Source organism: Penicillium hordei, assembly GCF_028827395.1.
Source record: "Penicillium hordei strain IBT 12815 chromosome Unknown utg000003l_segment0_segment0, whole genome shotgun sequence".
Lineage (NCBI taxonomy): Eukaryota > Fungi > Ascomycota > Eurotiomycetes > Eurotiales > Aspergillaceae > Penicillium > Penicillium hordei.
The window spans coordinates 4,057,010-4,079,881 of record NW_026623144.1 but is presented as its reverse complement, the minus strand read 5'-3'; the positions used below and the strand labels follow the sequence as shown (position 1 = coordinate 4,079,881).

General features: G+C 47.8%; 7 protein-coding genes across 7 annotated transcripts; 5 read left to right on the top strand and 2 right to left on the bottom strand.

Moving 5' to 3' along the window:
- Nucleotides 1-3,904: 3,904 nt before the first annotated feature.
- N7537_006760 (uncharacterized protein) lies at nucleotides 3,905-5,727 on the top strand (the record flags this gene model as incomplete). The annotated part of the gene is made up of 2 exons (XM_056897817.1): nucleotides 3,905-3,998; nucleotides 4,055-5,727. The coding sequence occupies 2 exons, from the start codon at nucleotides 3,905-3,907 to the stop codon at nucleotides 5,725-5,727; spliced, it is 1,767 nt and encodes a 588-aa protein (XP_056753602.1).
- Nucleotides 5,728-12,150: 6,423 nt separating this feature from the next.
- N7537_006759 (uncharacterized protein) lies at nucleotides 12,151-15,668 on the top strand (the record flags this gene model as incomplete). The annotated part of the gene is made up of 11 exons (XM_056897816.1): nucleotides 12,151-12,199; nucleotides 12,514-12,651; nucleotides 12,932-14,548; nucleotides 14,607-14,694; nucleotides 14,751-14,863; nucleotides 14,919-14,966; nucleotides 15,026-15,060; nucleotides 15,113-15,201; nucleotides 15,264-15,299; nucleotides 15,359-15,549; nucleotides 15,604-15,668. The coding sequence occupies 11 exons, from the start codon at nucleotides 12,151-12,153 to the stop codon at nucleotides 15,666-15,668; spliced, it is 2,469 nt and encodes an 822-aa protein (XP_056753601.1).
- Nucleotides 15,669-16,060: 392 nt separating this feature from the next.
- On the top strand, nucleotides 16,061-16,354 carry N7537_006758 (uncharacterized protein; the record flags this gene model as incomplete). Its single annotated transcript, XM_056897815.1, has 1 exon — nucleotides 16,061-16,354. The coding sequence occupies one exon, from the start codon at nucleotides 16,061-16,063 to the stop codon at nucleotides 16,352-16,354; it is 294 nt and encodes a 97-aa protein (XP_056753600.1).
- A 572-nt stretch (nucleotides 16,355-16,926) lies between these two features.
- On the bottom strand, nucleotides 16,927-18,313 carry N7537_006757 (4-hydroxyphenylpyruvate dioxygenase family protein; the record flags this gene model as incomplete). Its single annotated transcript, XM_056897814.1, has 4 exons — nucleotides 16,927-17,061; nucleotides 17,118-17,475; nucleotides 17,537-17,596; nucleotides 17,652-18,313. The coding sequence occupies 4 exons, from the start codon at nucleotides 18,311-18,313 to the stop codon at nucleotides 16,927-16,929; spliced, it is 1,215 nt and encodes a 404-aa protein (XP_056753599.1).
- Nucleotides 18,314-18,735: 422 nt separating this feature from the next.
- hmgX lies at nucleotides 18,736-19,518 on the top strand (the record flags this gene model as incomplete). Its single annotated transcript, XM_056897813.1, has 1 exon — nucleotides 18,736-19,518. The coding sequence occupies one exon, from the start codon at nucleotides 18,736-18,738 to the stop codon at nucleotides 19,516-19,518; it is 783 nt and encodes a 260-aa protein (XP_056753598.1).
- Nucleotides 19,519-19,714: 196 nt separating this feature from the next.
- hmgA (putative homogentisate 1,2-dioxygenase (HmgA)) lies at nucleotides 19,715-21,248 on the bottom strand (the record flags this gene model as incomplete). The annotated part of the gene is made up of 4 exons (XM_056897812.1): nucleotides 19,715-19,838; nucleotides 19,898-20,545; nucleotides 20,607-21,116; nucleotides 21,181-21,248. 4 exons carry the CDS (start codon nucleotides 21,246-21,248, stop codon nucleotides 19,715-19,717), a joined length of 1,350 nt encoding a protein of 449 aa, XP_056753597.1.
- A 267-nt stretch (nucleotides 21,249-21,515) lies between these two features.
- fahA (fumarylacetoacetate hydrolase FahA) lies at nucleotides 21,516-22,805 on the top strand (the record flags this gene model as incomplete). The annotated part of the gene is made up of 1 exon (XM_056897811.1): nucleotides 21,516-22,805. One exon carries the CDS (start codon nucleotides 21,516-21,518, stop codon nucleotides 22,803-22,805), a length of 1,290 nt encoding a protein of 429 aa, XP_056753596.1.
- Nucleotides 22,806-22,872: the final 67 nt, after the last annotated feature.

The following is a 22,872-nucleotide window of genomic DNA, read 5'->3' as shown; positions in this document are numbered from 1 at the left end:
GGTTCAATCAGCAAGCAAGAATAAAATAAACTATAATGAGATAAGAGAATGGGGGGGCGACCCATTCCGTGTCACATGGACTCAGGTGATTGGCAAGGCACCAACATAGCCCAAATCCAGGACGCAGGAGATTCCAGAGAATCATATGGTAAGAGGCGTCAACCGGGGAAACTCACACCCCTGAGGTGGCGCGCTGTTCCTGGAACCCCACATCATGTGACGTGGCCTGCGCGTGACCTGCGCGTGACTTTGCCACTTTATGAGTCGTCTCTTCGGTCTATTGCTCATATTAGATAGAATAGGGTCATCATACCCGGAAACACGGGCTGTATTGCATGGAACCGTGGGTGCTGATACTCTAACTCCTTAATTTGCCCTATCGGCACCACGTAGCGCTATTACAATCCGAAGCGCGCTCCTCATAATGACCTGCGCCTACATCAGCTGCCATCTGCCATAAGCCTTGGGCTCGGTCTGATCCCGCTTCGGCGCCTCAGTCTGCCCGTGATCACATTTCGTGGAAACTATGGAGTACAGCAAATAGAATATTGACCCACTCTAGTACTGGTTTCCCATCGCCTGGCGGTAATCCTTTCGGCCGCCTAGTAGGGGCCTCGGTACCCCATCATCCCGGCTTTTGTCATGCTCTGGTCGAAGTGGGGCGTGACTTCCCATTTCCCCAGTCCCGAGCTATTGGCAGCCGCAGCCTTAACGCGATCATTTATGCAACATGCCTGGTTTAATGAGGTATCTTATGTGTAGTTTCATATCGCCACCTGGTACCACCCGAATACTAGGTAGTGAGACAGAAGCTGAACCCGTAGACCAGCAGATGAGCCAAGAGAGACGAGTTTTTCTGTTGCGCCTCGTTGTTTCTCTCATCAGATTGCCCATCGAAATTACTTCCATATGCCATTGACATTGTGCAAGCTTTGCAGACAGGGAGTCAGCAGCTATGAAAAACTTAGGCTGCACAAGCGGCCAAACAATGCTTTGCATCCTGTAGATGATTGTGTAGTGTCATACATCCGCAGGAATACGTCTTACCAACGAACGAACTGTTTTGAACGGATCAGACGACCTCGGTATATTTTTTTCTTTAGTGGCCAAAGAAGATGCCCAGTTGTTGATTGGTTAGTACCTTTCAACTGAGACCTTCTACGAGGGAAATGAGATGTTAAACGATTCTCATACACCAGCTCTTCCGATGCACCGATTTGTAGAATTTGTAGACTTGTTTTTCTCATCCAAATCCCCTCAAATCCGAGGGCTCTGGTTACACTTTTAGAGTCTCAGATGATGACGGCTTGCAAAATTCCACATCATCTAATGACAGGGAATAACAAGCTGGGATATGTGTCAGTCAGACCAAAGTTACTTATGTAGGTAGTAGCTATTTTCTATCATAGCTAGGGATCTCATAGTGCAATATCACTTGATAGATGAAACGTGCGCCTGGTGTGACTTTGCCCTGACAGGGGTTGTGTCCTGGAAGATCGGCCTCCAGGCGTCCGGTTAGAGGTTTGGAATGATCGGGTAGGGAAAGACACAGTTCCTTTCCACCAGTCCGGGCCTGAGAGCAAGGGTTACTGTAAGCGTTCAACCCCCATGACAGAAAAAGGACATATCTAAACCGGCTTCTTACGTGTTGCGGCATTGCTCATGTCGACCGTCATCTGTCAATCTCGTCTCTCAGGAAAACAAATGAGAACAATACAATGACAGTTTGCAGACTCGTGACCATTTAGTCTAGCTCTGTGACACTCTCGACTGTTGTGTCCTATTTGGATAGAAAAAGATAGAAAATCTGACCAGGATGTGCCCATTCGGAAGACAAGAAAAGAGAAAGGGCGGTAAGGTTGGCGCGCTCTTGAAATGAAGCTGTGGTTGACTTGCTTTTTTTTTTTTTTTTTTTCATCCGCATGATTGAGGCCTGAATTGATTTACCAGAATATCCCCCAGAATCCTCACCGATGAAAGCTGTGTGAAGAGAGATTAGCTGTTTTGAAACAAAGTAATGCATCTAAAACAGAATACGATCTACTACGGAAGAAGTACGTTGGTTCCCCGGTACGCAGCTGGGCTTGAGAACCATCCCTTTCTCCCGAGTACTAGCTGCTTGCGGGGGAAAAGAGCTGGGGAAAACCACGGATTTCAGCCGGAATCAATAAAATTAAACAGCCATTAAATGTAAAAGGATTGAGGCGCTTACATGGAAGTGTATAATCTCCGGAATTATTTGTGTTTCGACCGCTATAACCTTGAGCTCATGACAATTAATACTTCCGCGCATGATAGGCTTGAAATACGCGAGAAGGTCTATATCGGTGACCACAACGTGGCTTGAGATCTTAGACCGATTCCTAGCCCTTAGGACGCAGTGTACCCCATAGTCCGAGTATAGAGCGTCCGTGACGAAAATAGCTTATACGCGACAGCAATTTGGCCAGTCAGCCGGACTTTCAGCTTTGCCAAAACCAATAACCAGCAGTTTGACAGTTCATCAGTCAGTAGACCTCTTTTTCTTAGTAAATAGTAGATTGCCAGTGGCGAGATGTAGTGCCCAAATGTCAAATGTCCAAACGACCAGTGAGATACATTAAGTGGCGTAGAGAGAGAGCCTTGGTCTGGACTTCCGGCAAGTCACTGCAACTACCGCGTTGGAAGGTTGCCGTTCGATCAGTACACTGGCATTTTCGTTCTAATATTTTAGTATTTTATTATTTAATATTTTCTTTTTTACCCCGACAGGTCACAGGCACTGAAAGGCTTTGATTATATCTCATTCTTTGATATGGGTGCCTAAGCTCTTTGAAATGTAAGCAATAGCCCTAGAGCCCTAGAGCCCTGGAGAAGACCTTCAAACCAATATTGAAGCTCTGGAGAGAACCTTGGGTTTACAAGCTGGGAAGGTTCAACTGATATTTAGGTAATCAGTACTAAATTGAAACGGAAACCGGTACTAACAATACCAGTGTATTTTATGGGGGCACTTCGGAACTTCCTGAGGCCGGGAAGGTAAAGGGAAGTCTAAAAGTACTGGGGGAATAAAGTGGAAACCATGGTACGGCGGATCCGAATACATGGATATGGTATCGATGTAATTCAGGGCCCCGTGATGCGATTGAATTTTCCCCCTTCACCGACCCTTATCCTCGGTCTGGAGTTATTTCGGATTTTTATATTTTAATTTTCAATTATTTTTCCCCTTGTATTGTCATGTTTTTACCAATAATTCCAATAATTCCTATTCTTTTTAACGAATAATTCAATTTTCGATTTTCGATTTTCGATTTTCGATTTTTATTTTTCATTTTTCATTTTTCATTTAATAATTTATTACCGTCCCCCTCTCCTTCCACTCCACTCCACTAAAGTGCCGCCCCCCGTCATTCTTATTATCGTTCCGACTCCCTTTCTCTTCCTTCTTCCTTCTCCAGATTTTTTCTTCAAACCGTTCACCTCACTCTCAACACACAATCTCTCTCACCCGTCAATCTTGAAGGATCATCTCAATCCGCTCTTTCAATACCTCCTCCGTTTCTCCGACTCTTCGACCCGGAATCTCCGCACTGTGGCGTTCTGACGGAAAATTGACGGATATTCGACACCTGATTCTTCACTTCACTTGAAAATCCAAATCCTTCCCCAACTCGCATCTTTCGCGTGAGCATTCGATTGCATCTAAGGCGCCAACCTCGATTGATCGACTCTCTGCAGCACACCGCAGGGCCCATACTCAAATTTCAAGGTCCATTCTAGAAACCGGTTGATTCTTACGAACTTTCACCACCGCATCTCAAGCGCCGTACGACCACTATCGGGGGAGACGGCGACCCCGGAACATCAATCAACGATTTTCAATAATTACAATAGCTTCACTGCTAGCTGTGGCGTCGCGAGAATGCCTTTAACGACACCGGTTCTCTCAGTGGACGCGGACAATATCCATAAGGTGGATACCGCCAACGCTCAAAGTCTTCATGGAATGTGGATGGGTAAGTGAAAATTCTGCTGGTTCAGGGATATCTTGTTTTGCTGACCTCCCGCACAGTCTTTTCAAAATGTGCCGATTACATGGACCAGGGCCGTCGACTTGAAAACCTCAGTTGGCGGTTGTGGACCCGCGAAACCTTCTGTGTCGAACCTGAAAAGTGCAACCGCACTTCCGCCCTCCCATTGCTACGGTCCGAAGCTGGTGATTTGCCCGAACTCTCCGCCAGTGTCGAGTCGGCTGCTTCTGACCAAGCCGAGCGGATTGAAGCTCACATCAAGCGTCCCAAGTTTTCCGACTACCGACCGGCTGTCGTTCGCGAGGACTCACTAGCTAGCCTCGGCCGTGGCAAGGAGAAGCACATCACCTCGTTGGATTTGGAACGAATGGTCCTCAACATTAAGGAAAAGAAGCAACTGGAGCCCAGGCCTCACCCCGTCGAGCCTGCTGCCCCCGTTGTCGACATTACCCCTCGCCCATCCACCCCAACTCCTACTCCTCCCGCCATGTCTACCGCTCGTCCTGTTCCTCATTTCTCCGTCCGACCGACCCCATACCCCCATGAGTCGACTGAGTCTTGTTCGACAACAGCCCCCGAGGGTAATGAGAGCGACACTGCACAGGTGAACGCGTCCGACACCAGTGTCTCATCTTCCGGCATTCTTCCTGGTCGACCCGAATTGATCAAATCTACCAGCATTGTTCGTGGATTCTCACCATCGCATATCTCATCTTCCTTCAGATCGCAACCAAGACTGTCTATCGACCCTAGCCCTTCCCGCTCTGCGACGCAACTGAGGCCATCGCCATTGAAGAAAAAAGGGGGCATGTTTACATTAGGCGGATCCTCTGGTGATGACGATGAAAGCTCATTCGAAGAGCGCATGGTTCCCCAGGCGGCCCAGGAGGACGCGGCCGGTGGAGGCTTGAACCCGAAAAACAACAACCCGGACTCTACAAAAAAGACTGCTTCTTTCAGCAACCAGGTCTCGTCCCACATCATTCCTAACTCTAAGGACATCAGTCGATCCGACGAGGACGCCATCGAGACCGACGATGAAGTCTCGGAGAGTGCGATCGAGGATGATGAAGATTCCGATTGGGAGGATTCCATTACTGAGGGTGGCGAGTCTAGCGTTGACGAACAAGGAGGAATGTTCCAACGGGTTGATTCCCGGCCCAATCTGGTCTCGCGCCGCTCGATGCTCACTATGATGATGCACCAGCCAGCCCGCATGCAAGGAAACGCGTTCCGGTCCAGTCCCGCACTTCAAAGATCGCGGTTGACCTCACCCAGCGGTCCATCTATTCCACAGTCCCCTCCCGACAAGGAAGAGGAAAGCTTGGTCATGCGTGGCCCCGATGTTCCCCGATCGAAGCCTATTGTCATGAACACCAACGCTTCGCAGTCTATGGCACACTCTCCGCGAACCACCCGTCGTAACATGCTTGCTACTGAATTAACGGAATCTCTCCGCCGACATCTTCTCTGGGAGCGCCAGCAGAAGAGTGCGACCGCGAACGCTTTCCTCAAGCGTCGCCACACCGCACATGACATGAAGAACCTCAAGGAGTATCCTGGTCCCAAGGGCCCACACAGGGGAGTTGGTCCGAATCAGGCCAGTGCTGAAGCAGACCCTAATGCTGCTAGCTCTGACTTGGGCAAGAATGGCTCCTGGACCAACTACACCACTGACTACGGCCCCTGGGAATACCATGTGAAGGGATGGTAGTTCATTCGCCTGCAATCTACTTCACCTACGCGCTTTTTGAATTTTCACAGACTTGCTTTGCAACACAGCATAGCTTTTCTTTCTTGACACGTACGATCACGATCATGCATCGCATATATGGCGCACATCTGGGATTATTTTTCTTTCCGCCTCGTTTGCTCAATCTCATCAGTTCTGGGGGCCTGGATGTTATCACAGCATTCACTGGGCGTTTGTCCTGCATGGAGATCAACATCTTTTTCGAGGACTATTTTCTTACGACCTTAATATCCATGTACAGCTCATATCCACTGTGCTTTTTTCTTTTGGGTCATCAACAGTTGATGCCACATGGGTTTTGTTTTGCTTTTGTCTTGTTTTTCAAGATATTTCCGGATGGGTTTTTCATGCCCGGACAGTTCACCAAAAAAAGGGGTTTATTTTATCATCTATCTCAGCGCTGCGTCTCTTACTGCATGTCCATATTTGACTGCAGAAAACGCCTAGCATTTGTTTCACTACTCCCGATTATCATCGGAGAGATAGTCGTTTTTTTTTTCTTTCTTTGCGATACCTGATACCACACACTTATGTCTTGCAATTCATCCGGCACCGGTCTCCGCGATCGGGCCACCACTTGTACGCTACCTGATGACAGCTAAAAAAAAATCAAAAATCAAATGAACGAAATCAGAGAAAACATGTCCTCACATGCATATCGTATTTTCTTCAGTGCAGGTTCAGATATCAGAAGAGGAGGCTTGCATCGGCCTGGATTGGCGGTCTGGATCTATGTCGTAGTGTAGTAGATAGCTATAGCTCTGCTGCAGAGCACGGAGGATACCAGAAGTCCGCAAAACCATCCCTGCGATAACGGCGCCAGATTAATCATGTGGAAATTCAGCGTTGAGTTTGTGGCGCTGACACGTAAGAGAGAGGAGTCTTATGGCATAAGATTGATACCTGTTTGCATGTACTTATGCAAGTGGTCATGATCCATTTTGATTACATTGCCTAACTACACAGGTTAATTGGTACTTGACTACATCCATACTTAACCTCCACAAGTCGCATGTTCTACTCCCATATCTAAGAAACTATGGGCTGATCTACAACCACACCCGGGGCATCAACAAGGGAAACGACAGAGTTGCACTCTATTATGAATAATCATCGAATCATCGAATCACCTAATCCAGTATCACCTGCCTAGACAGGTATGGGGAAGAGTTTAGCTATGAGTTCATGAATGGACGTTTCGGTGACAATCTCCGCAGATCCCAGGGCGCGAAAAATGATAGAGGTCAGGTGGGATGCAAAAAAAAAAGAAAAAGAAAAACATGGATACAGGGGTGTGCAATCAGAAAGCAGCGCACTTAATATCCCGGGCCCCGTTCGGAATCTTGGAAACAGGATGTGCAAAAGTACCATCTCTCCTGGGAAGCGAACAGTTCGCGTAGATCTAGAACATAGGTTGGAAACTCGGATTCTTTTTTTCTAATTATAAGTTGAACCATATGCATGTATCATGATATTATACCTTTCCTCTCGTGATATTCACACTTGATATATTTGATATTAACGACCCAATTTAAACCCCATACAGCCCCGCAGTCTTTGAAGAGAGTTTACATGGACTATTCCAAAATCGACCCGATTGACCGGTGAGATCCTCCTCGGTGCTATCTTCTTTATTCGGCTTCGCACTGGTCGCTGGCACATGAGACGAGAAGCTATGTCATCTTTACATTAGTTTATGCCAAAGCTCCCGGGGAATTCGGGAGGTCGTGATGGGCTTGTAAATCGACTCGACGAGATAAGTGCTCAGTTCGCGGTGGCTTTCTCGCCCTGCATGGTTTGCAGGGCTAGCTCATCCGAGATCTCGGGGGGTGTGCGGGATTATATGAGGGGTGTCAGGATGATTGAATCGGCTCGCGCTGCGTGGCTGACAGTGTGAGTTCTAGGCCTGGTACTTTTGGAGATGTAAATTCGAACTTGGTTGGATCTAGGGGCTCATTTGAGCTTGGGGTTTTGTGATAGCGATACAAACTACTATTTACTTCTAAGGGATGTTGTAGGAAGGGCCTCATTATGACACTATGAGTTATTTACATGGATCTGGCATGGGTTATGCGTGTTTTCATCATGATTTTGCCTTCGCTTACATTTTACCACGCCTTAATGGTGGGTTGCCTGAAGGATGAGGATTGACGTGTAGATCTTCTAATAAAGTCTGCCTGCACTGATGAATTTGTATCACGTTGATGTCATTATCGGCATTATTGCGTTTTCATATGCCTCCTCGGTTAGAGTTATGCTTATTTCCATCAATGTGTCAAGAGTTGTGTGCAATTCCAATAGAAGGACGCTTACGGAGTATACATCGTCGCCTTTACTAAGTTTGTCGGTTGTCCACAGTAGTCATGTGGCAGCTGCACATGACCAGCGCACATGATCCGGGGGTGGAGCCCCTGGATTTTGATGCCCAAGATCCATTTCTTTATTGTATCCCCCTATCTTCCTTTGACTCTTTTCTCGCGTCTCATTTCATCTTTGAATAATACCGGTAGACACGCGATCGAACTAATATAAGTTATGATGGTCCCCCCCCCGGGTCCGCAGTGTCTCAGAGAATGACGTATGCACAACCTTCTCTCCAACTTTGAACGGGTGTGGGGGATGAAGACTTTTTCCTCCTGAAACACCCGATACCATCTCTATCCTAGCAAAATCTCCAATCTCTCCGGTCATACCCGAGCGGTGGGGCTCTAATGAAAACCATTCAATGCTAGAGAAACAAAGATCCGAGAACCAAAAGAAGCCAATAACATGGATATAACAGACCTCATGTCAAATTGAGTACATGTACTCACCGAGGAAAAGCAACCTTGGCACAATATAAACCAGACTGTATACTTTTATATCACAAGCCTCTTTCTTCCGTTCCGACCCAATGACAGTGAAACGGCGAATGTGAGACAAGAGCCTCTTCGAGCCATTCTCTACAACATACGGAGAAAACGGAGTACATTGTGTGCATATTCCATCTCCAGAACCCACCTGCCCAGTTAGGGCTAACTCTCCTCTCCTCTGGCCAGAAGAGTCTTCTTGATCTCAGCTTCATACAGGTTAGAAAAGTGGATATTGTAGTGGATCACTCACAACAAGCGACGGGCATGATTCGCTGTCTCCTTTTTCTCGCATCTCACCGGTACTGAAATATTTTTGACTGACACTGTACGGAGTACGGAGTACACTTGTAACAGCTTCGGCTCCGTATTTCCTCTTTGGGACTTCATACAATTTGCTATCGTATGGGTACCACGTACCGCGTACTAACCCCCACGGACCACTCCACCATCAGGGCTATTAGGCAGAGGCGTTGCAAAGTAAAAGTGGATAGCTTTTTTTGCCGCACAATTGACGCCTAACTGGTTCGTCGGGTTCGGGTTGGCCGTGTGCGCCCGACATGGAATCGGCATGCCGATGCAGCCTGCAGCCTGCGGCTCCTCAAAAAAAGCTACTATATGCGAGGGCCCGAGGGTATCGCGCCCTTGAGCTGGAAATCGAGGGTGTTTTCGGCGTTCGAACATTGCCACGCTTTATATGCAGCTTTGGTCGCTTTGTCTATGCTCTTTGATGATTGAGGTGAATACTCGACGCGCAAGAATCTTCGTTGATTTCTTCTTGATCGTCCTCCACTACGAATTGATCGGCCAACCATGACCCATACTATCCCTGTCTAGGCCTCTCGAGCTCTAGAACTAGAGCCGATATTTATTCCGGCGCAGAGGTATTTTAGACTGGGGGCCACTTAACTGACTTCATGATAGTTACATACTCCTTTAATTTAGGGGCAATCTCGGTCATTTCAGTAACAGTCCTGCACGACGACAGATAATCTACTCAAATCACTTCAGAAAGTTGCCAGTATGCGCGACATCCCGGGTTCCGTGGCTGTTTCGAATGAAGTAATGCATCACCGACTATTATTAATATTCGGTGAAGTCCCGAAGGAGGCGCTCGGGATTGGCCCCCGCCTGGATGTCAACCCGTTTTCCTTTGACCGAAAAAGAAAACGTTCAGGGTCACAACCAAATTACATTGCTTTTGATTAGCCAGATAATCATTCTAGGCCCTCCAGTGGATTAAGGTCACGTGCATCGGCTTTCCCAGGAGCTCTGTACTCCGAAACCCCGCAAGATGCCAATATCCTCAATTGCGGTCATATTAGATTCAATAACCTTAGTTGTAGTAAAAGTAAAGTACATATACAGTCTGGCAAATGGATATCTATACAAATGCCGACATATGTTCCAACCCGAAAAACTGCAAGCTATGCCCATGGTCAAACGCGCCAACACCCACGGAAGACCGTGCGAGATTCTGGAAGGCTTCTGGAAGGATGATCCGGTTGGCCGGTGAGTTCGAGGTCCGATTCGTACCTTTCCTCTTTCGGTGTTTTACTTACTGTATGGTATTTGACCCTTACATTACCACATACAGCGGAAAGCTCAGTACTGCGGAGCGGAGCTCCCATACCGATGTCTTTCTTACAATACCATCGGCCGGGGCTCAATTCAGTACTTCCATTATCCTTGTACCCTGGTGCGGAGTTTCTTCGGTTGTATAGTTGTTATACGACATTTGACATGTTCTTTCAGATCAGCTCTGATGTTGAAACTATAGCGTAGCTGATAGATCCTAACCTAAACGCAGCCATGTGGAATGGTATATCTAAACCGCATGTATATCTTGTAACTCCCCGAGGGCTTGGGCCAAATACCGGTGTCCGACTAGCGGCTGCCACAGACAGGGTTTATGCACGGGGTACAACATTCGAGGTCCCACTGTATGTGCAAGTGACCTCCGGATAGCCTCGCCAAAACGCATTTCAATCATGTTGTGTGGGATTTTGAGAGTTTCCTCTATATAATTCTTTCTGTATCTGTACAACATCGCATGTACATGTGCTTTGTCGCACCACTCAATCTCCGGCCTTGAGAATCTACTGTCTTGTTTTTCCTTTTCTCTTACCTTATTACTCCGTACTTTACCACCAATGCCTTTCAATGTCGGGGTAAGCACGTAAAACCCACCCGGTATGGGTCATGAAAGAGCGGTAGAGTTCGAAATACGTATGACTACAAACTCAAGCCATCTCCTCCCCCGAAAAAGAAAAGCAAGATAGCCGTTATGGGCTAGTGGATCGATGTTGCATCCAAGCTAAACGCATACCCTGGTGAAGGCGCACCCATCACGCAGGGATGGAGTTCTAGAAACTGTAAAGCGAACCCCCTCATCTTCTCCGCGCAACGCGGACCGACCGCCGCCCGTGACTGGTGGCCGTTGAGTATATTATTGCAATCTTGTTGCGCCTGTCGGGTCGTATTCCTCTCTGGGTGAAGGTTTACCTTTTCTCTTATATTAGCATGGCCTTGCTGGCCGGGATTGGACCCTTGTTAAAGGGGATATCCCCCGACATGGATGTGGGAGATAAGGCGCATGCCGCGCTCCGTGCCGTATATGCTCTGCTGGCAGACTGGAATTCGGGGTCCTGTTTCCCTTCTAGTTTCTTTTTCTGGTGGCTTCTTGTTTTTATCCAGTTTGTATGCAATGGTGACGTGCAGGGGCGATTATTGCCAATTATTGCTGGTGCTTGATTGGGGTTTTTGCTTCCTGTTATGGCTTCGAGCAGATTTTGTGCTTTAAGACATGGACGCCACAGCATTGTGTTGGGATCGGAAGGTGCAATGACAAATGCTATACTCGAGATAATATTAAATGTGAGCTCTAGAGGGCCCTGCAGTGATTATCATTATTAATCTTGTCGAGTCTGAACCTGTACATTGTGCCCGTACCACATACGATGTAAATATAGGCACTAATGAGGGGAGATCCACAAAGCACTCCATATTAGAACCCCCACGAACGTTCTAGTGATCTTCAGCTAGAAATCTGCAATCCACTTCAAAATCGATTCATTGTGACTAACAGTACTCCGTACTCCATAGTATGACAGGAAATGAGTCAAAGAAAGGCGAATGAGATCATCGGTTCCGCCTGAAGTCTTGGCATTTGACAGCCAGCAAAACCGTAAACAACTATAACTTCTTGTATAGCTTCATATCTTCAGACCTTAAGATATACCACTACTTATTTGTGGCCCTATTTTGACATTTTACGTGTCACGTGGTTCTCTTCCCTAGTTTTCTGCCTTTTTTTAATTATTTTTGCTTAGCGCCGTGACTTCAAAGATCGCTACAGCTACAGTTCAGACGGTCGCACATCTCGGCTTACTTACTGTGCAGATCTGGTCCTGTCGATCTCCTCCAGGTCACCCGATCTCTGCGTTGGCAGCGCGAGTCACCTCCAAATCGCCCAGAACCGGGCCATTCCATTCTGGATCATCTTTCGCAACACTGCTCGAGGCTCAGTTTCAGCATGGAGAATAGGTCATTTGACAATGCGGGTCCAGCACCCCAACCCCAAGGTGAGTCAAGCATAATTCTATTATTGGCTCGTAAAAGCCATCTGGCCGGAAGCTTTTCTCCCAATCATTTCCATGAGATCTACTTGGGGTAGATTATCTGGGTCGACCTCCACAGACCACAGGCTTTCGTATTTTCAGCCGTTGCATGTCCATGCACCACATGTTGCATCCACCACAAAGTCTATCAATTCCCATGTTATCTCCTAGGACTTTGTTGGCGTACAGGGTGGCCCCGGTCTGCCAATATGTCCGGATCGGAGTCGGCCGCCCGCAATATTTTTCGATCACACGCTCATCATGCTTTTGTTGAACAGGTACAGACCGGCCGTCCTCTTTGACAACTGATGAGTTGTCAGCGGTCCGGTCGCATGGTGTTGCATCCACTGATGAAACGGGTGCTCGCCTGTCATCGACCCGGCGGCAGAAATGTCGCTTTTTCAAAACCAAAAAGGGTAAGTTTGTGTTCTGAGTTTCTGTCTGTAAGATCTCTTTGCCTATTTTGTCATTACTATAATCGACGCGTCATTGAATACGGACGGGTACCACAAACAGGCCCCTTCGGGAATGCTTGTACACTGCATCTGCCATGTTCACCCAAATGGTCAATGATACCGAGGTTATGAACAGTATTGCATGATCGACCCGTGCCATAATCTCTTGCGAATGTATTCTTGGTGATGGTCATTTGCTAGGAAGGCGCTGTGTTCAAATCATATGCTAACATTGTTCAAGGATGCCGACTTGGAGCAGCATGTCCGTATCTACATGATGCCTCGGCCATTGAGGCTAAGGAGCCTTCATCTGAACAGCAGACACCATCCCAATCCCCGGCAAATGGAAGCCGGAGTCCGGCACAAGCCATTGTCACTCGGACCGAGAAATTGGATATTGGTGAGAACCAATGGAAGCAGAGCTCTGCCGCTGCTCCTGTCCAGCCCCAAAGGCCCGTTTCCAAATTGGAGCAGTCAGACCCAAGAGAATTCCAAATCAATCAATTGAGACGGCGTTATCGTCCACAGGAAGTCAATGATGCCCAGGGTACTACTTTGACCTTTGGATTGGTACCTTCTGATCCGGACTTCCCCTTTGAGCTTGAACGACTACAATGTATCATGCAAGTCCCAAGCTCATACCCAAAAGGGCGTCCCACGCTTGCAGTGACCAATTCTGAAATGGAAGCTCCTTATCAAACAAATATCGCTAGAGGCTTCGATGATATTGTCGATTTTACGTACCGCACCAATGGCCGAGGAACCCTTTTGGGCTGGTTGAACAGTCTAGACAGAAAGCTCGAATCATTGCTAACTACCCTGGAGCGTGGGCCAACGCTGAAGTTCTTTGCTAACCTTGGTGACGGATCCACAATTAAAGAACTCACTAAGGCCCCGGAGAAGACTTCGAGCCAACCGAGCTCGTCTCAAGATCATGTTAAAACGCCAGGTGCTGCTTCTAAGCCAGTACCACAAGTACTAAATGTGGTACCTAGACACACAGCCGAAGCAAAATCTGCAGCTGAGAAGAGACGGGCAACCGAGACCAAACAGCTCGAGGCGCGCCTTGGAAGACTACCGATGTACCAAAAACTGCAAGATGGCAGGACTTATGTTCTTCCCATCCAGCCAACCAAAAAGGATCGCCTACCGCGAACACTTCAAGCACTCAAAACTGTGAAATTGACTGTGCCACAGCTCTACCCTCTCGAGCAAAGCTCGATCAGGTTGCAGGGAGTCGAAGGCCCGGAAGTGAAAGCCACAGAAGCGGGATTCACTCAATGGGTAGAACAGACGTCGCAGTTAAGTCTGGTATCTCAGGTCAACTACCTAGCAAGCAATATTCATAAATTTGCTGAAACACCCTTACTAAAGGAGGAGCCCACTGAAGCTGTACCTGCCGCTATTGAAGGGGAGGAGGACGAGGTTGTGGAGGAGCCTACGAAAGCACCTGCCGTATCCTCAACTCAAGATAATGAAGACAGGCCACATCTTGTTGTCATTCCACGGCCACCCGAATGGTCGGTTCCTAATCCCACCAGTGGTGCCGAGGGGACATCAGGCGAGTCTAGTTACGAGGAAGACGAGTATTCAGATGAAGAGGAAGACGAGGAAGGCGGTGCACCCGTCCCTGCATCAGTGGACAACAACGCGCCCGGACGAGGTGTCGCACTTTCCTTTCCCTTCCTAGAGCTCTACGGAATTGAGCTGCTGGAACTCATGAGCCTCAATATCACAGTCAAATGTGAGAGGTGTAAGGTAGCAATCGATATCAAGAGCGTACCACAAATTACCGATGAGAAGGGTCACATGCCGAAGATGGAGTCGTGCCGGAAATGCGCTAATAATATGAGTGTCGGTGAGTATACGCTCAGTCTCATTCTTCTTTTCGGGATGGTTTACTGACTCGTGTGCAGCGTTCCGGAGACAGTTGATGCATTCTCATGCTAATCGTGCTGGCTACCTCGAATTGGGCGGCTGTACGATTGAGGATATGCTTCTTAGGTTAGTCTACTCATCCATATCAGTAAAGTTCCATTTGTTGACTCGTCTTATTATAGCGACTTTATCCCAACATGCTCCGAGTGCTCGACTCCCCACCCGGCACCGGGTATACCTGCAGTTCGCGGCGAGAGTGCTATGGGTATATGTCGCCAGTGCCATCGCAAAATGGGTATGGTCTAATACACAGTGTCTGTTGTTTGACTACTAACATATGCGAAATTCAGTATTCAAGATCCCTGAGGTCAAATTCCTTTTGGTGGGAAGTGCCGCAAGTAAGTGCTAATAGATCTAACTCGATACGGACGCTTTTGCTCATTGTTGTACCATCTAGTCACTTCTCGTGGAGGTCTCCCTGCCAAAAGAAAGGTTTGTTCAACCTACAGCGCGTCATCAAGATAAAATCTAACAATAATCTCAGCCTCAGGAAGTCCTCGGTATTGTCGCTGGCCAAGAACTTCCGCGACGTGGTCGTTGCCAGCACTATGCCAAGAGTCAACGCTGGTTCAGGTATGTGATCCGCGATTGATGAGTTGGTAGCACTACAAACAGGTTATACTGACCCCCTACAGATTCAGCTGCTGCTCAAAGGTCTTCCCTTGCGACAAGTATGATTACCCACTGGATATCCCCCCATGCCTCTTCACATGCTTATTGATTTATCTAGATGCCACGACGCGGAAACCGATCACCCCAACGAACACGCAAATCGCATGATATGTGGCTACTGCTCCCGCGAGCAAATATACAGGCCCGAGAACTGCGGTATCTGCAAAGCGGTCCTGATTGGAAAGGCAGGTAGTGGGTTCTGGGAGGGTGGAAAAGGAACAAGAAATCGGGCTTTGATGAGTCGGAAAGGTATGCCATTTATTTCAAAGTTCCTAAGAGTGCATTTGTCTAATGAGGTTCTAGATCCGAGGAAATTCAAGCGGATTGGAGGCAATCCTCCCACTTCAAGTTCATCGAAGCGGAAGTAAATGAATAAGGGTGAGACTAAAACTATCATATATTTCAACCTGGTTTTGAGTGTGCTGTGAAAGTACGTAGGCACAATCAATTTATCATAAAAAATCTTTCAATCTAAGTAGCGCAAACCCAAACATAACATCATCAATATCTCATTCTCACTTGCCTTAGTTATCCGTGAAAAGTCAGTTACTCGCCGATTACCCGCACAACCAGACTCAACATCTAGCAACACCCACAAAATGCTAACATACATGATATTAAAAGAGCTAGAATCTGCCACCTGCGTTGCTATATGGGTGGTATTATTTGTAAGCAGTTGTGCTGCTTTCCGTACGTCTTCATCCAAATACACACACACCCCCTTTTCCATCGCTGATAGAAACCCTAAGGTCTTATGACAATGTGGTTGTCAGAAGAACCGAACCATGCAGCGGCAAGGAACAAGTTGAAACAGATGGAGAAGAAATGCTTGGATGATAAGAAACGCTTTCTCGCTGAATCAAAGGCCATATTCGATCGGGAAGCATACTTGATGGAGCAACTTCAACGTGCAGAGAACCGAATGGCCAAAGACGGTGTCGATGCTAGTCTAGATTTGATAAATGTATTGGAGAATAGCCTAGATATACATTGGTATAAGATTCGACAGAATTGGCGTGAGCTTTCGGACTTGTTGGATCGATACACCGATTGAGGTTGGACTTGGAGGTCAATGGAGGATTAGGGCATGGTAGGGATTACTCTTTTTGCGTTTAGGAATGGGTTCAGGAAAGTGATGAGATCAGTGAATTGGGTCGGATTGCTCGGTTTAGGTACTTGTTCTTCTAATATTCCAAAATTGCTTTATTTAAATCTGTTGTTTCTCCCAAAGCATATAAGAAACTCCACACAACACTTATCCCATGTTCACTGGGTATAGCCTTTTTGTTAGCTGGGGTTCAGTTCCATTTGTAGTGCTCACATAGCCCCAGATATTCTTTTTTCCACTCCATCAGTTAGCCTTTTACTTAGTATACATCTCACCATCTGTCATCGCTCGTAGAACAACCAATTACCCACTAGGAAGCCGGAGTCTACAAAGGCTGACGATCCTATATCTCTTAAGTATCTATCGACCTGTATTACAAAACTCGGCGGACGGTAAGATGGTCCAAAAATTGTTATTGAGAGAAAGTCCTTAATTCGCTAAAAAAAAATGCAAATTCTAAAACTGTAAGGGTTCATCAAGAAAATGGAAAATGCCCGACTATCCAAATATTTTAGTCCTTAAACCAAGTTACCGCGAAGTTCCTGCTCTCGTTCGATAGCCTCGAATAGTGACTTGAAATTGCCGGCTCCAAAGCCTTCAAAGTTGTGTCGCTGGATGATCTCAATGAACACAGTAGGTCGATCCATCATGTGCTATTTGTCAGGTTAGTATAGAGTTACGAATACTGGCATCAATAGTTTCCACATACCTTGGTGAAAAGCTGCAGCAAATAGCCACCCTCATCGAAATCAATCAAAATATCCAAGCTGCGGATGGTCTCGAAACTTTCCTGCAGTACCAAGCCAGACTCCTTCAAGCGAGCTTGCATATCTGTATAATATGTCTCGGGAACCTTGATGAACTCGACACCACGTGCCTTGAGGTTGGTGATATCACGGATAATATCGTCGGTGTGAAGGGCAATATGCTGTACACCGGCACCGTTGTAGAAGTCCACATATTCCTCGATCTGGGATTGCTTCTTGCCCTTTGCTGGCTCATTGATGGGCATCTTGACAATCTCGTTGGGTGAGGCCATGACCACACTACTCAAAGCTGAGAACTCACTATAATAATGAGGTTAGTCATGGTATCTCGTGATCAGCTAAAACACGTTAGAGCACTTACGTGGAGATCTCATTGTCATCGACGGACCAGAAACGGTGGAAGCCAAGAGCCTTCTCGTAGCTAAACAGTGGTATCAGTAAATGAAGTTCAATGAAACAATCTGGTCTCAACTTACTATTCACAGATCTTATCCATCTCATTCCAGTCCTGGTTTCCAACACAATGATCGATATGCTTGAGATGAACACCGGGCAAGAACTGTATAATGGGATCCTCATTGCCATTCTCAGCACGGTAGCCTGGAATAAAGATACCACGGTATTCGCTGCGCTCAATAAGGGTATGAGTGGTCTGGCCATAAGTCTGGATAGTAGCAGTCTTCAGATGACCACTCTTATCTTCAAGGACCTTAGGGTTGGAGACAGCCTTAGCACCATTCTTCACAGCAGCAGAGAAGACACTATCGACGTTGTCAACCTCAAAGGCAACATCCTTGACTGCATCACCGTGCTTCTCAAGGTGGTCATGGATCTCCCGTAGTTCGGCTTGCTCTTCGGGATTGAAACGCTCGATTTGGTCAAGAGACCGGAGAGGGGAGGTCAGGATGAAGGTGATATCACCGTTGCGAATGACATGGGAGCAGATATTGCGGTTGCCAGTTTCGAGGCCCTTGTAAGCAATACGCTTGAAGCCCATGCGGGTGATATAGTAGCTTGCGGCTTGCTTGGCATTGCCAACGTACCAGTGGACATGGTCGTAACCGCGGTAGCTGGCCACCGAGGATGCCTCGCCGGCAACTGAGGGAGGAGGGCTATTGGAAATAGCTGAAGGAGCCATATTGCTGAATCTTTTATGTTTGTATGATGATATTGGTAGAAAGATGGTAGTACAAGATGAGCGGCAGTTGAGTTATTTGAAGTCAAGTCTAGGTACACTACCGTTTCTTTTAAATGAATGATCACCCGGTAACCGCACTTTATCCCGGCGGATATCTATCCCAAACCGCTTGTTTGACACCTGGACGCCTTGGCTTTCATCCTTGGCCGTGCGGCTATTCTAGGACCCTGAAATACCCGGAGATATCCGGGCCCGCTGAGATCCTGTAGATCCTGGTAATATCCGAAGACGTTTCAATGTCTTAGATCCTTAATTCTTGAGACATTTGGTTTCATTCTTCAACTAGTATTCTGCAGTGATCCTATTCTAAATTAAATCTCACGATATTCCCTCAACCGTTTACCTCAACATCAAATCCCAAGATGACTTCTATCACAACTGCCCGCCCGTCATTGACATCTAATGATTCGGCTGTACTACAAGCTCTATTCGATGCCGAATCCTCTCCATCGTCAGGAGTCACCGTTGATTCATCGCTCCCCTCATGGCCATCATCCCTGAAGATCTCTGAAACAGATTTGGCGTCGCTCAAGCAGCGCGAAACAGACATCATCCGCAAGCTGCAATCAAACAAATCACCAAGTATAGAGATAGTCCAGTCAGCACTGAACGACTTCGACACTCTCCTTACCCAGCATCCAACATATCCCTCTGCGTACACAAACCGGGCACAAACTCTCCGCCTGCTGGTTGATCTGATCTACGGCACAGAAGCGGGTAGTGATCAGAGCACTGCCACGGAGATCGCCGATGCTGCCATATTCGCCCCCAAAACCTCGCAGCTATGCTCCCGCATATTCTCTGACATAGGCCAAGCCATAACCTTAGCCACACCCGCCTCCCCTGCTGATGCGGTCTCAACAACCCAGGGACGGTTGTTGGCTGACGCGCACACGCATCGGGGATACTTGCTTCTGAAAGCGGCGCGTGTGAAGAAGGCTGGTTCTGGTATTGACGAGGCTGGGCCGGAGCGTCTGCGTGGACTTTCAGCTGATCAGCTTGAGGAAATGGCTAGTCGGGATTTCTTCTTTGGGGGTCGCTATGGGAATAAAATTGCGCAGCAGCTTTCTGTGCAGACGAATCCTTATGCCAAGATGTGTGGGGCTATTGTTAAGGAGGCGATGAGGAAGGAGCTTGACCGGTGAAGATAATGTAAAATGGAGAATTACTTTAAATCCACATTTGGAATAGCGAAGCAATAATGAAACCCCATTTTGAGAGATTTGATTGAATTCTGGTATCTTGTTATCTTGCTATCTTGTTATCTTGTTATGCTATAGAACTAGTTATTTGAAAATGTGTACGTGTTCTCATTGCAGTGACCGAAAAGAAAACCATAGCCTAGGCCTTTTCGTTAGGGTCCACAAAGTGCCGTTTCAGGGGCTTCCAACTGTGCTCGTTATATTCAGGCTGCACCTTTTGACAGGTCTTCAGACCCCACTCCGAGACGCCGACCATGTGAGCACTAAATCATTGTCAGTAAATATGACAAGTCTCGGAAGTAATAGCTGAAATCGAACTAACCTTTCAAACATGAAAGCCATACTTCCATCACCAACCTTTTGAGGCTTCAGCTCAGCATTGCTAGCCCCTTCGAAAGCACCCGAGTCGGGACCATGTGCACTCATGACATTGTGCAAACTAGCACCAGCAGGCTTGAAACCACCACCGATCTTGGCATCATAGTCACCAGAAATCAGACCCATAAACTCCGACATGGTGTTACGGTGGTACCACGGTGGACGGAAAGTACCCTCCGCGACTAGCCAACGAGGAGGGAAGATAACAAAGTCGGCCACGGCGGTACCAACGTGATCCGATGGAGCAGTCAGCACAGTGAAAATAGAAGGGTCTGGGTGGTCGAATGAGATCGAACCGATAACATTGAATCGGCCGAGATCGTATTTGAAGGGGTAGTAGTTGCCGTGCCAGGCGACAACATCGAAGGGGGTGTGGTTCTGTCGCGCGGCGAAGAGAGTATTGTTGAATTTGCTGTAAAGCTTGTACTCGCTTTCCTCTTCGTCATCGAAAGCGGCAACGGGAGCTTGGAAATCTCGTGCATTTGCCAGGCAGTTGGATCCAATGGGGCCCAGCTCCGGGAGCTGGTAGTGGCCCTGGTATAATTCACAGATGTATCCTCGCACAGGGCCATCCGGGAGGGTCACTCGGTATCTGATGGAAGTGATTAGTTATTGATTACAATATAATATCGATGGACAGGTAAGACACCTACCTAACACCGCGAGGAATGACGCAGGTCTCATTTGGTCGCAGAATAATGCGACCGAGCTCCGTCTGGATGTCCAGCACCCCGTGCTGAGGTACAATAAGGAAGTCTCCGTCCGCGGAGTAGAAAGCTTCCTTGCCCATGTCTTTGCCCGCGGCATACATCAAAATACCCAATCCTTGCTTCTGAGTGGGGTCTCCAGATCCTGCAATCAAGTGGAGTCCATGCACCCAGTCGACCTCCTCATCTAGATCGAAGGGGTTCCATCGCAGCTGGTTGGGGATGTGGTGAAGCTTGTGGGTCTCGGTTGTCATTCTCGTATGATACGAGTCGGCATCCTCCGCGACGAAGTTCTCATGAGCTGCTGCAGGTATAATCCGATAGACCCATGTCTGCTTATTCTCATGACGGGGTGCGGTGAATGCTGTACCCGAGAGTTTCTCGGCGTAGAGCCCATATGGAGCTTTCTGTGGTGAATTTTGACCGACTGGCAGAGCTCCTTCGACGGCTTCCGTCCTATTTATTCATTAATTTGTGTTCATTTGTGTTCATTTGTGTTGGAAACTATGTATATACATACTCGTGATACGAGTCGAAACCCGTCTGGTACTTATAAGGATCGGGGTGACTGAATTTAGTGACAGGCATATTGGGAGTGATGTGATGTCGTTTGGATAATGCCGGCCTTTATCATTCATCAAACCCTCGGATCTCTCTCAAAGAAGCAAATAATGTGTGTAACATCATTCCGCGGCAATCTGATAATTCCCGTGGTTATCCTTCATTCCGCATCGGCTGAATGCGGGGGAGAGCGGGCAAATTCCGCATCACTTGGGGCCTAAACATTATAGCTAGGTAGGCAAGGCCCGTAAAGTTGCATTCTCTTTCCCCAAACTCCTCAATCATTAATTCATCATGATTTCTTGGCTTCACATCCCCAAGAACTCGCCGTTCTCGCTTGCCAACATTCCGTTCGGCATCATATCAACACAGTCCGCATCAAAGACAGCTGCGATTGCAATCGGTGATCATGCATTGAACTTGAGCACGTTCGCTTCATCTGGAGGCTTCTCACAGCTGCCCGCTATTGAGCAACACCTGGCTGTTTTTAGCCAGCCGACTCTGAATGACTTCGCTGCACTTGGTCGCCCTGTGCACCGACAAGTGCGCGAGTATCTACAAAACGTCTTCCGCGCCGACACAAAGTTTCCACAGGTCCTTAAGGACAATGCCTCCCTCCAGAAGTCAGCTTTGCTGCCCTTGTCCCACGTTACCAACCATGTCCCCATGCAAATTGGCGATTACACCGATTTCTACGCTGGTTTGAACCACGCCTACAACATTGGCGTCCTCTTCCGTGGCCCGGACAATGCGCTCCAGCCTAACTATAAGCACCTGCCTGTTGCCTACCACGGCCGTGCCTCCTCGGTCGTGACTTCAGGCACTCCCCTCCACCGTCCCCAGGGTCAGATCCTGGCGAACCCCGCTGCGGACCCCAAGGTGCCTACTTTCTCTCCTTGCAAGAAGCTCGATATCGAGCTTGAGCTTGCTTGTTTTATCAGCAAGCCCAATGATCTTGGCAAGCCTGTCCCAATTGACGAGGCCGAAGACCACATTTTCGGTCTGGTTCTCATGAACGACTGGTCCGCCCGTGATATTCAGGCTTGGGAATACATCCCTCTGGGTCCCTTCAATGCGAAGAACTTTGGTACCACTATCACCCCCTGGGTGGTTCTGATCGATGCGCTCGAGCCTTTCCGCGCCGCCGGTTTGGAGCCTGCAAACCGCGAGTCTCTTCTCCCCTACCTGCGCGAGAAGCGCGCCGAGAGTGCCTACGATATCCCCCTCGATGTCGAGGTCACCAACCCCGGTGGTCAGCCCACTATTATCTCTAACAGCAACGCTCGCAACCTGCTCTACTCTTTCCCTCAGATGGTTGCTCACCACACTATCACAGGCTGCAACTTGCGCACCGGTGACTTGCTGGGATCGGGTACTATCTCTGGCAAAGAGGCGAAGACTCAGGGTAGTTTCTTGGAACAGACCAACGGCAAGATTCCTCTTAAGCTGGCGGATGGCTCTGAGCGTATGTTCCTTGAGGATGGTGACACTGTTACTCTGCGCGGTATGGCTGGTACAGAAGGCAACTATGTCGGCTTCGGCGATTGTGTTGGCACTATCCTGCCTACCGTTTCGCTGCAGTAGATGACTTAAAATCAAATTAAATGATAAATGTGTGATGTTACTGTTTCAGTTCTATTTAGTTCTACAC